Source organism: Pipra filicauda, unplaced genomic scaffold (genome assembly GCF_003945595.2).
Source record: "Pipra filicauda isolate LSUMZ 115617 unplaced genomic scaffold, ASM394559v2 scaffold205_size1947385_pilon, whole genome shotgun sequence".
Taxonomy (NCBI): domain Eukaryota; kingdom Metazoa; phylum Chordata; class Aves; order Passeriformes; family Pipridae; genus Pipra; species Pipra filicauda.
The window spans coordinates 1811567-1824963 of record NW_024104316.1 but is presented as its reverse complement, the minus strand read 5'-3'; the positions used below and the strand labels follow the sequence as shown (position 1 = coordinate 1824963).

The 13397-nt window shown below is 50.7% G+C and overlaps 1 protein-coding gene across 2 annotated transcripts in view; it reads left to right on the top strand.

The window, feature by feature from the left end:
• Positions 1–13397, top strand: part of CPNE2 (copine 2) — a 44679-nt gene that overhangs the window by 14545 nt on the left and 16737 nt on the right. For both annotated transcript variants that reach the window (XM_027716248.2, XM_027716249.2), the window contains exons 3-6: positions 2350–2529; positions 5565–5639; positions 8408–8479; positions 12174–12257. In XM_027716248.2, the coding sequence (XP_027572049.1) occupies positions 2350–2529; positions 5565–5639; positions 8408–8479; positions 12174–12257 (411 nt within the window). The remainder of the gene's footprint in view (positions 1–2349; positions 2530–5564; positions 5640–8407; positions 8480–12173; positions 12258–13397) is intronic.

Below are 13397 nucleotides of genomic sequence, written 5' to 3'. Positions count from 1 at the left end.
CTTCCCCTGGACCACCCCTTTCAGGACAGAACTGGAGATGGAACCTCAAGTTATCTCCTCGAAACTGGTGTCTGGGAGTGAAAGGACTGGTTCTCCTTCATCCCTGGCTTCCCAGTAGTTCAAAGAACATGGAAGGAGCTAAAATCTGTCTTTGCTACCTGCACACTCTCACCTTCTGGTTTGAAAGGGCGCTTGTGTTTGTTGTGCTGCTGAAATGAGGCAGAGCTGGGGGTGCCCTCTGCTCCTGGCCCACCCCACCTCTGAGCAGATGCTTGGCTCCTTCGGTACGAGGTGGCAGCGGAGAGGGAAGGATCTGTGTGAAGCTGTGTGGCCCTGGCCAGCTCACAGCCCACTGGTGTTGATGGATTTGATTCCCCGGAGTGCAGCAGGTGGCTATTCTGGGAACACAGCATTTACTTTAGTCGTTTCTTGGCAATTAAGACAGACTAAGCGAGCAACTTCAAAAAAACACTGCGATCGTTGGGTGTATATATATAGCAAACTCACCACATTTCCACTCAGCCCCTCCAAAACCTGCCTCCTGTTCTGAATGAGTTTCTTTGGGACTAAGGTATGTGTTTGCTTTTTTTTCTTTTTCTTTTTTTTTTTTTTTTTTTTTTTTTTTTTTTTTGAGGCTTTTTTTTTCTGCTCTGCTTATTCTTGGCTCTGCGGCTCTGGCAGACGTCCTGCCGTCCCGCAGCCCCAGGGATGCCAGCACGGGGGCTGCTTCCTGCAGAGGCCTTGCCCTGGGATCTTGGGATGCACAGGCAGCTCAGTCCTGCCCACGACTGGGTGTCCTGGCTGTGAGATGAGGTGGAATGCCAGCTGGGGCCACGGCGTGGCCAGAGGCTTCATGCTGTCCCACAGGCAGAAGGGATGGCCTTTCCAGGCACCGAGGGCAGCAGCTTCAGATAAAACCACACTGGAGATCTCCTGCCTTTGCTTCTCTTTTAATAGCCTGTCTACTAGGTCAGGTTGCTCGAAGCCCCATCCAACCAGGCCTTGGACACTTCCAGGGATGGAGCAGCCACAACTTCTCTGGGCAACCTGTGCCAGGGCCTCCCCACCCTCATAGGGAAGAATTTCTTCCCAATATCTGACCTAACCCTGCCCTTTGTCAATTTGAAGCCATTCCTCCCTCTCCAGCTCTCTTGGAGCCCCTTTAGGCTCTGGAAGGTGCTCTAAGGTCCCTCCAGAGTTTTCTCCAGGCTGAACAATGATATCAACATAATACCCACAGCTGCTCTCCTGACAAAGCTCCTGCTTGATTTGCGTGCTGAAAACTTTTCCCCTCAGCTGTGGGTGTTCATTTCTTGTTCAGCTCTCAGTCTATAATGCACGTATCCTTCCTGTCCCTTTTAGCTTCATAAGGGTGTGTTGCATGTTGGGCTCCAAACTTGCCCTTTTCTCGTGCCTCTCAGGGTACCTGATGGGAACTATGAGGCCTGATGTTCAGACTCTCCTTGGCCATTGACTTCCAGAAGTCAGTACACCAGCTTTTCTCAGCCTCAGTTTCCCAGTTTTCCCACTTTCTGACACTTTGGCTAAAACTGTGGGGGTTTGTCTCTGTGCAAGCCCATGTGGGGATCCCAGCTGGGACTGCCATCTTCCCAGCCCTCCTGTGGTGTGAGTTATGGGGTCTGGAACCAAAGTTCCATTGCTGGAGGGCAGCATACTGGGATCTCTGGAGTGGCTATCCCCAGGATTTATTTTTTTTTGGCTCACACAGGGCTTTCTGTCCACCTGTGCCATGCTGTGTTGTAAACACATGCTTCCACCAGCTGCCTGCCAAGTTTCCTCTACTCTTATCTCTGCTCTTGGCTATGGGATGCTGCAGACCAACATAATGCTCCCCCTCCAACGGCAGGTTCCCCACATGCCTTCCAATTTCCATCATCCTCTGTGTGCCTGTCCCTTCCAAGCTATCAGAGACATCATTTCCTCCAGCCTGCTTGCAATAGCTCAGGGTGACAATGTCTACTGAAGTCTTGTCTTCTGGGTCCTTCCAGTCTCTTGTTTCTCCTAATGCTCGATGAAATCTAGGAAAAATGACCTGTGGTGATTTTTTCTCTCTCTCTTTTTTTTTTTTTTTTTCCCATGGAAGGACCAGAAAGAAAAAACCCACATGGATGTTTTGGTTGAAGATCTAGAGGGAAATGCTAGAGAGCTGCTGTTCTGGCTCATGACACCTCTTGTTTTGCTTGTCCTTGTTGCTGGCTGCACAGCCTGAAAGAAACACGTTTGGCACTACAGCTGTGAGGGTGTGGTCGAGGATCAGAGGTGTGTGAGAGCAGTGACAAAGATGCAAGATCCACGTGCCTAAACGCCTCTTTTTTTTTTTCTTTGCAGCTTGACAGGACAGAGACAGCCGTGAACAACCTCAACCCAGCTTTTGCCAAGAAATTCGTCATTGACTACCACTTTGAAGAAGTGCAGAAGCTCAAGTTTGCCCTGTTCGACCAGGACAAGTCGAGCACGCAGCTGTATGAGCATGACTTCCTGGGCGAGTTCTCCTGCACACTGGGCATGGTGAGTCTCTGAGGTCCCTGCAGCAAAGGGACCCCAGATCACATCAGCCACAGGGACGGGGTGGGAATTACAGCTGCTGCTCCCATCTACTGCAAACTTTTCTGGGTCCTTCCTGGCAAAACTAATTTAATTCGCTTGTCACACTTCAGCTGTTGAGATTGAACTGTTCCACGTTAGGGCTGTTGTCGACTTGCTCAGGTCTAAGCTGGTCATGGTGTGGGCTTCTGGTGGTGCTGGCAAAGAGACATCAACTGGAAGCTTCTGGAGGCAGCTGTGTCTCACCATGGGTTATAGTAAGAGCCCTGATGACCAGTTGGATTTGTGCTTACAAAAGCTTCCAGGTGTTTAAAGTTAGGATGCATTGCTGTCTACCCTTCTACCTCAGTTTTTTCTCTTTCTGAAAGCTTTGTCCATTGCTGTTGTGTAGCAAATCATCTCTCCTGCTTGAGCATGTATGTGCTGGAATGTGTCTTCTGCTCTTCCTGTGGAAAAGCTTCCAGGGCACAATGCGATTTATAAGCCTTTGGAAGATCTTTTCCTTCGTGAGCCCAGACCCTGTTAGAAGCTGGCAACTACCTTCTCCAAATGTCTTTGTCCTCTGACTCAGAAGCAGAGAATGAGGGGGATTTTTTCCATTCTTTTGCAGCATCTGGCAGCTCCCGGCTGCTGTGGTACCTGGCACGAGCGCAGAGGCTGGGAAAAAAATGTTACAGTGCTGGGAATGGGGAGGAAGGAGGTTCTGTAATAGGTGTGTCAGCATGGAGAGCCAGCCCAAGGTGCTCAGGGAGGCTCATGAAGGTGATTGTGTGTTACACAGACTGCACGTGGCAGGTGGGACAAGTGACTTCACCGCTGCCAGCTCAAGAGCTTGACGTGTTAGAAGAGCACTGACATTTACAGAGTTTGAAGTTTAATGTCCGGAATTTTGGAAGTACTCTGTGATGACCTAGTTCTGCTCCCGCAGAACTAAAGAGACAGTGCAGGCAACAGCCCTGGCCCATGTTCAGTGGTTTAGCCCAAACCCATCCTTTACCATTAGTTTTGCTGTTGCTGAAGCACAGCCAGCTCCCGTGTGAGGCAGCTCAGCAGGGCTGCTTGGGAAGGTCATGGTCCTGGTGGAAGCTGCAAGCAGAGAATTTATGGACATAAGGAAACAGAGCTGAAACCTTGCTGCTCCTAAATGTGGCTCTGCAGCAGCCCAGGGCTCTGCGTGCTGGAGAGGAACATTACCCGTATGCACTGGGGAGGAAGGGGGAGGAATCTGACCCATCTCCTCCTGCTTGTTGGGTGTCCCAGAAGAGCCCAACACTTCTGGTGTTTGGGAAGGTGATTATATCAGAGCATGAGCCTGGACAGACCCTCCTGGGCTGTGGCAATGCCGGGGCTGGGCAGCTGTTGGCAGGTTTCACTTCCAAGGGCTCTCTCAGAACAGCTGATTGCTTTGCCGTGGTGGCATCGCTGTCTGCTGTGTCTTTGGGCACAGCTGGTGGGCTTTGTCAGAGGGAAGAGAGCTCAGAACTTCTGAGCCAGCACTTCCACTCTGCAAAAGAGAACTTCGCTTGTGTGCGTGCCCAGTTTTTGTGGCGGTTCCCGTGTCAGCTTCTTGGTGACATTTAGTCTGAAACGAGGCATCAGCTTGGAATGGAGGGATCTTTTCCTTCCCCTTTTTTCCCTGAAATCCTTTTAGCCTCCTCCCCAGCCTCCTCCTGGCCAGGGTGGGCTTGCAGCACAGCCTGGTCGTGGGGCAGAGGTGGACTGGAGGGGTAGCACGTGCTCAGGGGGGAGGAGAGGGGTGAAACAGAGAGCGTGGGGGCTTGTGGGTTTGACCACCCCGCTGTGGGTTTTCTAGTGGCTGGAATTTGTTTGGTGAGATGTTTCCATGAGCTTTCAGAAGCAAGGGGCAGCTGTGGGCAGCAGCGACCGCACAGTGAGCATCTGACTTTTCAATTTTGAGTTTGCACTGGAGCTCTGTCAGATTAGACAGATTGCTTAGTGCAGCTAATGAGGTCTCTGGTAGGATTTAAAAGGATGGTTGGATCATTCACAGGCCTGTAATGACCTCTGTGGCCAAAGGAAATGTAACAGGGATCAGACTGCAGGCTGGAGGGTGTCTGTGGTTTCTGCTAGCCAGGGTTGTGAGGAGTTTCTGCTGCCTGTACACAGTGTGGCACAAACATCTGGTTACACTGGCTGGTGATTCCTGTGGATCAAAAGCACCGGGACACGGCTGGCTCGCCACAACGGAAAAGGGTTTTTGCTTTGAAATGGCAAAAATCACAGGATCACAGAATATTTTAGATTGGAAGGGACCTTTTAAAGCTTATCTAGTCTTGAAGGGGACCCACTGGATATGGGAGCAGAGCACAGGTAGTTCCAGCAGGTTGCTGTATCCCCATATGTGGGTCTGCGCCGCGTGAGGAAAAATTACAGGTTCCCCAGATCTGAAGGTGACCGAAACTCACTGAGATGGGGAAAATCTCTTTAATTCATCTCCTTGATCATCCTGTCTGGCCTCTTACAAACCAGAAGTGAAGGGGAGAGCATGCCTTTCGGGGTGCTGACCCCTGTGCCCGGGGTCCAGAATGATGCTGGGGGAGAGCATCCAGCTTGTAATCAGGATCCACCCATGGGAGCGTGACCTGCAAGCAAGTTCCTGGCCAGGGTCATGTTAGAGGTGCTTAAACTGGAGTTTGACAGATTGAGTGGTGACTTTGCTGGGAACAAATCACAGTAGCTCTGTCTGTGTGAGGTCCCACTGACCTCCTCCACCAAAGAGCTGGTCCCTGGGTTCAGTGGGAAGTGATGCTTCAGCCTCTCAGGCCATCACTTCCCTGCACTGTGCAGCTGCTGCCCTGCACCCCATGAGCTGGGGTGATAGTCCCACTCTCAGGGTCACCCCTGGGTGTGGTGCCTTTTTTCTACTGTTGCAAGTGCTTAATCTGAATTAACTAACCTGAACAACTAACACCAGTTGCTTATGAGTCTGCTTTTGATCACTTGTACGATCATGATTTTATTTTCTTTGGTTTCTCTAGATCGTCTCCAGCAAGAAAATAACACGGGCTCTCCTTCTGGGGAATGGGAAGCCAGCTGGGAAAGGGATGATAACGGTACAGTTACTCCTTTATGTTACCTGCTGAGTGTGTAAAGGTGGATGGATGAGGGAGGCTCACCTGGGGTCCAGGAGACAGGGCTGTATCTTGTGAATGTTTTTCCCTTTACCTCCTGCTCTCTTGGCTACTTTGGTCTGTTTAGAGGATGATTTTTTTGGGACAGGGACCATCTTGCTCAGTGTCTGTCTGGTGTCCACTGCTGTGACTCTTCAACCTCTACCTCAGCCCCAGAAATAAGGAAAACCTCAATCTGGAGAAGTGCAAAGTAAATCTCTGCTGCTGTTGTTTGTTATCTGGTACAAGGCGCCTGCTCAGACCTCTCTGGTGTAGTGAGAGGTAAGAGGGCTCATTCCTTTTCCAGGGATGGGTGATTTTATTTGTAGGATAAGGATGGAGCTGTGCCATGGCAACAACTCTCATAGCAACAGCCACTGAATCTGATGCAGACCCCTTCGGGCAGTGGCCTTCCCGCTGAGGAAATCTTTAGTGATGTTCTTTTTAAAAAAGAAAAGACTAAATTTAGGTGTGTTTCCCTTCTGCCACAGCTCCCATCACTTTTGGATCTCTGCTGTGTTATGGGTTTTGTGAGATGTGCAGCTGGGCTGCAAAGATGTGGAAGAAAAGGCCAGTAAGGAGTTAAACTTCCATCAGGTTTAAATGCACTGGAAAGGTTTAAAAGCCCAGGACCTGGTGCTGCAAGGGCATCTCCATTGCTGTTTGCTCTAGAGGAAGATGCTTTTCTCTCAACTGCTGCAATTAATCTTTAAATGCAAGAGGAAAAGCTGCAGTGGAGTTCAGAGGCAGTACCTGATGCCATGTGCCATCCCACAGGAACAGGCTCTCAACATCCCATCCAGTGCTTGTGTGGGAAGAGCTGTACCACGTGAAAAGTTTCCAGTCAAGTTCAAAGGTTGCACACTTTAAAAAAAAAGGAAGGTCCTGATCTGTCACTAATGCGTCATTAAACATCCAAGGTCAGAACCATCTGCTTCTTTTTGTACAACTGATACCATTTTCTGATCTGGTGTTTTTTGCCCTGACTTGGACTAGGTGATGGCAGCAGGGTTTTGTGTGGGGTGGATGCCTCTCCCTGCTGCTTGGCACAGTGCTGGAGCACAGGCTATGGACACCACTGCAGGAGCAACCTTCAGCTTTGGACTCACTTGTACAGAACATGGAGTTTGGAGCCAAAGGCTGCCTTCGTCACCCCCATTCCCTTCAATTTTGCCCCACTATCCATTTTCTTAACTGAGATGACACAGGGGTGAATGCAACAGAAGGACCTTGACTGGATGAATGAGACTGTGTGTAGGTCCCTCGGTGTGAAGAGAGGGGAAGATCCCAAAGCAAAGTACTGTGTTTGTAGAGGTCAATCCCAGGATCTTGCCACACGCCTCTGCCAGAAGCAGAGGTAGGGATGTTGTTTTTGTCCATGCTGTCCAAGAGAAGATGACACCTGCAACCTGTGGCAGGGTAGCACAAGGACATTCCTGACTTGTCTGCACAGTCTGGCTTTTTCATAGCCTGCAGTGAGCCCTAAAACGCTGGATACCAACTGGTCATGCTTTTGTAGGGATCAACAAAGGGCAAATTTCAGCTCCTCTTCCTCCTACCGGCTTTGATGACTGTGCATACACACCAAGGACTAGGTGGGAGAGAAAACTGATGCCATGGCTTTGCAATAGGGGACTTTTACATGGAGCAGAGGGGAAAACTAGGCTTTGTACGTGGTGAATGGATCCTCTGTGGGCCAAAGTGTTATGTCTGCCATGGGAAGGCCTGGAAGGTTCTTCAGGAGCTGTGGCTCGTCCCCTCGCTCAGATGCAAAAGCTGCATCTCTGCCTCCTCAACTCTGCCAACTCCGTGGCTCTCCTAAATGCTGATAACCTTCTGCAGGAAATTACCCCCTGGAGTCCTGCGAGTTTTTCTAAAAGCCTTGCCTGTAACGGTGCCGTGTGTCTCCAGTGCAGGACAGCCCCATGTGAGAGCCTGCAAACAACTGCACTTGGGAGCACTGTGCACAAGGACAATGTCCATGCCGTGCTCCTGGCTGCTCTGGTGCCAGCTCCTGCCCAAGGAGGAGGAGGAGGATGCAGCCAGGGATGCTGGGGAATGGCTCGACCCACCCCGGGGAGCTGAGGAAGGGAGCGGTGGGGAGCAGATGCTTGGGCAGGACACAGGAAAAAAAAGACAAGTGATTCAGGAAACGACTGGGAATAAAACTGAATAAATGTGGGGTTTTGTTATAAATGTTCCCTTAAAATACCAAGAGACTCATTAGACCACATTCCAGACAGAACTGGCCCGTTGGTGGTTGGCAGCTGAAGCCCTTCTGGAGTGTATGTGAATAAAGTGTCTAAGCTGAAGTAGTCCAGGCTGCACTCCTGCCTGCTGCAGCTCCTTGGGAGCACTGGTGGAGTCTTCATCCTTGGGGTCCTCTTATCAGGAGGTAGGGCAGAGACATGGCTCAAGTCCTTGGTGTCACCAGCATCTCCCCTAAGGGATGGGACAGCTGTGATTTGTCATGCCCAGCTGGGGAAATGGAGGATGAGGTGCCACATCTTGCTGGCAAGGGTTTTTATATGGCTTCTGCTTCCTCTTGGCTTAGTCCTTGGAGGCTTCTCCACATCCTGAATGAGCCCTGGTGCAGAAAAGCCATGTGAGACCAGCTCCAGAGTGACACTCAAGGGAGGGAATGAGTTTTTTACCAGAAGCTTCATTTTTTTTTATGCTAAAAATGAACACAGCATTCCCTTGTCTTTCAGATAGCTGCCCAGGAGCTCTCAGATAACAGGGTGATTACTCTGAGCATGGCTGGCAGAAAACTGGATAAAAAGGTGAGTGGAGCTCTGTGGGGGTGTTAAACCTCTGTTCTTGGGATCTAAAGAAATCTCTACTTTGGGTGCAACAGTGACAGAAAACAGTCCTACTGGAGAAAGCATCAGGGAGAGGCTGGGAGGGTTCAGGTCCTGGTGGTGCCCCTGCCTGCTGGGTACATCTGTGCCTCAGTTTCCCCATTGTCACAGTGCTGCTTGCTTCACCACACATGTGGAGGAGGAAAGATTCCATGTGGCACAGGATCTGTGAACTAGCATGGCTTAAAGACAGCAGATTTACTGCTTCAGTCATTTGAAAGTGCCTTCTGATGGAGCTGCAAGTTTTGATGCCTCTTGAACCTGTATCTCAGATGTGCTGAGAGCTCCTGGTCCTTCCAGAGCCTCTGGAAATGGAGCAAACATCTGCTTGTGTGTCAGACTGACTTCTCTGAGGAATAAGTGTTGATCTCATGGAGGCAGGTAATGCATGAGTTTTACTTTGGATGTGATGCACAGGAATTGGTGAGCCTTTGTGAACGGCGTCTTCTGACCTCATTTACCAGGCAACCAGAGCTGTTCCTCTTGAACCAGTGCTGTTGCTAAGCAATCAATTGGAATATTATTTTTTCCTTCTTCCTAGTCTCTCCAGAGCTTGTATTATTGGCAGGATGGCCCTCAGTTTGTTTGAAAACAGGGTGAAGCAAGCAGCCAGGCAGAAGGGTATTTGCTGGGGGAGGAGGTGTGGTTTGTCCAGTCCCAACATCCAAACTGGATAGGTGTCTGGTTTATCTGAGTGTTTTTCCCACCTATTGGGAGTGGCTATTTACTTGCCCTCCTGCTTACCTTGCCTAGTGCAAGGAGCTAAATGCCCCATTTAAGAAATCCTCTCCATTTCATAATATGATACCTGTGGGTCTGCTGCCCTTCAAACCATAGTCAGAAATACAGCATCTACCTGGTTACACTGGGATAAGGACTGTGAATAATCTTTCTGTTCTTTCTGGGTCCCCCTCCAGGTTATCAATAGGGTCAACAGAAAGCTCATCCTCAGTGACTGCCTGCTGTCACCAAGAACTAGTGAGGTTACTTTGCCAATTCCCATAACACAGTGTAGTGTCGCAGTGCTCAAAGTCCTGCTCATGGACATAAGGATGCTCATGTCCCTTCATGACGTGAATTCAAATGGTCCTTGAGCAAGGAAATTGGATGAAAACCACTATTTTTTGGGTCATTATTGGTCATGGATGGAATGCAAGGGCGGGAGCTGGGTAAGACTCAATTAAGCTTAGGAAAGACAGCAGAGAAGTTGATAAGCAACAAAACCCCAGGGTTAAGGTTGCAGCCTGGGGGGTTACAACCTCCTGTACCATGCAGCATGGAGCTGAAGAGCACGGCTGGAGGCTCAGACATCATAGGAAGGGATTGGATCTCATAGAATTGTGTGGTGGGGCCATGGGATCCTCTTGCTGCACATACTGAGCTGAAGCTGTGGGTACCCCTTGCCACCAGCTGTGCCTGGAGCTGTGCTTACCCCCAGGATCTCCTTCTGCCATGGTCACCCTGAGGCTGGGACCTCTCTGAGGCTGCAGGCAGGTCCTCCTCCCTATTACATGTCCATTCTCTACACCTACAGCTCACTACCTGCCTTTAAATGCTGAAGCTGCACAGCGGGAGCATGTCAGTAGCAGATCCAGCCTGAGGCTCTTGTACCTTTTGTCAGATCAGCTCTTGGTGGAAAGCTGTTGAAAGATAAAATATCTTGCAGAAGGGGAGGTACTTCCACCCGAGACCAGCCTTGTGAACCCAACCCCAGAGCTGCTGGTGCCACTGCAGCTGTGGGGACAGTGATGCTTCAGCATGACTGGGAGATAGCAAGCGCTGCAAGCCAGGACTGGTGCTGGAAGCTGTGGTCTGGGGAGCTGCATCTGCTGGAAGTGCCACCTCAGCCCTCCTTGTCCATGTTGTGCAAGGACCAGTTTGGGTGGTTTAGATACTTGGACAAGTTTGCAGATGGATCTGGTGTGCCGAGCTCCTTTGGTTGCTCAGTTTCCATCTCCTGCCAGGTCTGCAGGGGTGAGATGTTTGTGGGTTTGATGTTTTAAAATAGCAGCCCACAATCCTGTGTCTTGGAGGCATCTCTCACCTCGCTTTGAGCAGAACAGGGCTGACCAGACCTGCAAACTGGGCTGCTCCATGTGGGATGGCAGCAGACATCCTTCAAAGCTCCCCACTGCCATCGGAGCTGGAGCCTCCACCAGCCCACGCTGGGCTGGCGCTGATGAAGCCGCCTTGTGTTGGAGGTTAAACCAGCATGGGCAGGTCAGGTACCCACCAAGCGTTCTTTAATCCATCTGTGAAGCTTGAAAGTGCCAAGTCCAGGTGGTGGGTGAGCAGGATCAGAGCTGTGCCGTAACTGTAACACTGCAGAAAGAGTGGCTTGGTTTTCTCTCCTACAAACGTGTGAAAAAGGGTAGGAGAAAAATAGTCTCATCTCACCAGGCAGTGTCCCTGTGAGCCCTTATGGCCTGCTCCTCTGGCAGAAGAATTTTGACTGAAGCAGTTTATAGTTTCTCCAAGCCAAAACACTTTGCAGTGATTGACTTTTCTGGCTGGCTTTGGAAACAGGATTAAATAGAAATGTTGATGGATTTTCTGCTGGGGCATCACTAAGAGCCCGTGTCCATCCCAGCTGTCACCTCCTGGGCTGGCTGTGGACACGAGGTCCTGGTGTGTCCGTGCTTCCTCCTCCTCCTTCTCCATGCACAGCCCCTCGCATCCCCACTGCATCACTTGTAAGCCCAGAAAGCTCCCGTTCAAACCCATAAGAAGTTCCTCCAGCTCTTCGCAGGACTCAGGCACCCATTTTCCTCTAGGAGGAAAACGCAACTGAAATGACTCGAGCTCTCAGTAAATCATCTGGATCATTTGGGGCTTGGTTTCTTGTTAGCTACCTCTTAGTTTTTCTGAATGGGAATGAAGCTCCGCTTGGAAAAGCTGGAGTTTCTGTGTCGGTGCCACCGGCGCTGCCCGGGCTGCGGGTGCCAAAGCAGCCCCCGTGCCGACACCCAGCAGGGATGTCTGTGTGTGTGTGTGTGTGTACATATTTCTCATAAAGCAGCAACCCTTTATCAGGAGATTATCTGAGGAGACGCTGGCAGGAAAGGCAGCACACACTGACTCAGGGCTGCATATCTCACAGGGTGTTACATGATCTCTGTCAACACCAGGGCAGCTCGCTCCTTAAAGATTTCCTTTGCTTCTGCTTTACTGCCGTGTGTAGGAGGGTGGATTTTTTTCTCTTTTCCCCCAAGACACTCGTGCACTTCATAATTCTGTTTTTCCTTTGAAGCTTCGGATGTTTTTCCAAGCCCAAACGCAGCTGCCTCCCAGCTGGGGTTGTTTTCTGTGGCATCTGTGTCCAGAGAGCTTGCTGGGTACTGGGCACCCGCTGGCAAATCCCACAGGCATGGGCTGGGGTGCCAACACGCCCTCCACATCAGTGCTGACATGTGGTGTGGAAATCAAGGGGATTCTCAGGATCAGGACAGGGAGGTGGGCAGGATGCTGCCCTCGGGTGCTGCTGTTTGCCAGTGTGCTTGAGCTGGTCCCATGAGGGTGTCTGAATGGTTGGCACGGCCAGGGAAAGATGTCTCTTGGACCAGCTGTTTCTGCTTGCAGAGCACCATGTAACCCAACCTGTTTCTTCTCCCCCCAGGACCTTTTTGGGAAGTCAGACCCCTTCTTGGAGTTCCATAAACCAGGTGACGATGGGAAGTGGATGCTGGTTCACAGAACAGAGGTGAGCAAAACTCTAACCCGAGCTGCTGAGATACTCTCATCCTTACAGCATCTCCTCTTGCCCTTCCTGGCATTGTCTCATCAATCACCTATAAAGCAGGGTGGGATCCAGGGATTTCAGGCTCTCTTCCTGGTGTCCAGCTGAGGCTACTGGACTCCAGTGGATGAGGATTTACTGAGGCCAGCAAAGTCTTGAGATCTTTTCTGTACTACCCACTACAGTACCTAACAAGCAGAGAGGGAGATGTCTTCTATCCCTTGTCAATCTCTAGGCTCAGTCTGGGCGGAGGCTGAGACCTGGACCTCTCTCCCTCCACTTGTAGGAGCATCAGGATGAGCTGAGGAACCCATGGGAGAATGGCCTGAAATTGTTTCAGGGGAAGTTTAGGTTGGATATTAGTAAAAGGTTTTTTCACCCAAGGGGTGGTTGGGCACTGGAACAGGCTCCCCAAGGAAGTGGTCCCAGCACCAAGCCTGACAGAGTTCAAGAAGCATTTGGATGATACTCTCAGGCACAAGGTGTGACTCTTGGGCTGTCCTGTGCAGGGCTCAGGGTTGGACTCGATGATCCTTGTGGATCCCTTCCAACTTAGCATGTTCTGTGACTCTGTGATACTGTGGAGAGAGGTGGTGGGAGGTGGGCCAGGGAGTGGCAGTGAGGAAAGGTTAAAATGAATTTTTGCCAGACCTTCACCTAAGCTGGGAGGATGCTTGGGCATCTCCAGCTTCGGTGTGTGAGCACTGGGCCTCGTGTCTCGTGGAGTCAGAGCCACAGCCAAGGAAGCAAAGACCTGTACCAGGGTCCTGGTGGGTATGATCAGGGCCAGCTGACCCCTCCCTCTCCCCCATTGATACCTGCTGTGATATTTTGATCTCGGCTCCCTCTAGTTGTGTTCTCAAGCTGTTAAAGCCAGTGATGTTACGAATACCAGGCACAGGATGGGCAGGGGGCTTCTGCTTTAACATTGCATTGATATGTACTTTTTAACTGCTTTTTTCCCCCTCCTCAAAGCTTGTTTCAAGGCTTTCTTTGTTTGCATGTGGCTCCTGGCAGCTGGCAGAAAGAGGAGGGGGGATGCTCACAGCAGCCTCTGTGGCAGAAGAAGAGGGCTCCATCACACCCATCTCACACCCCCTTTTT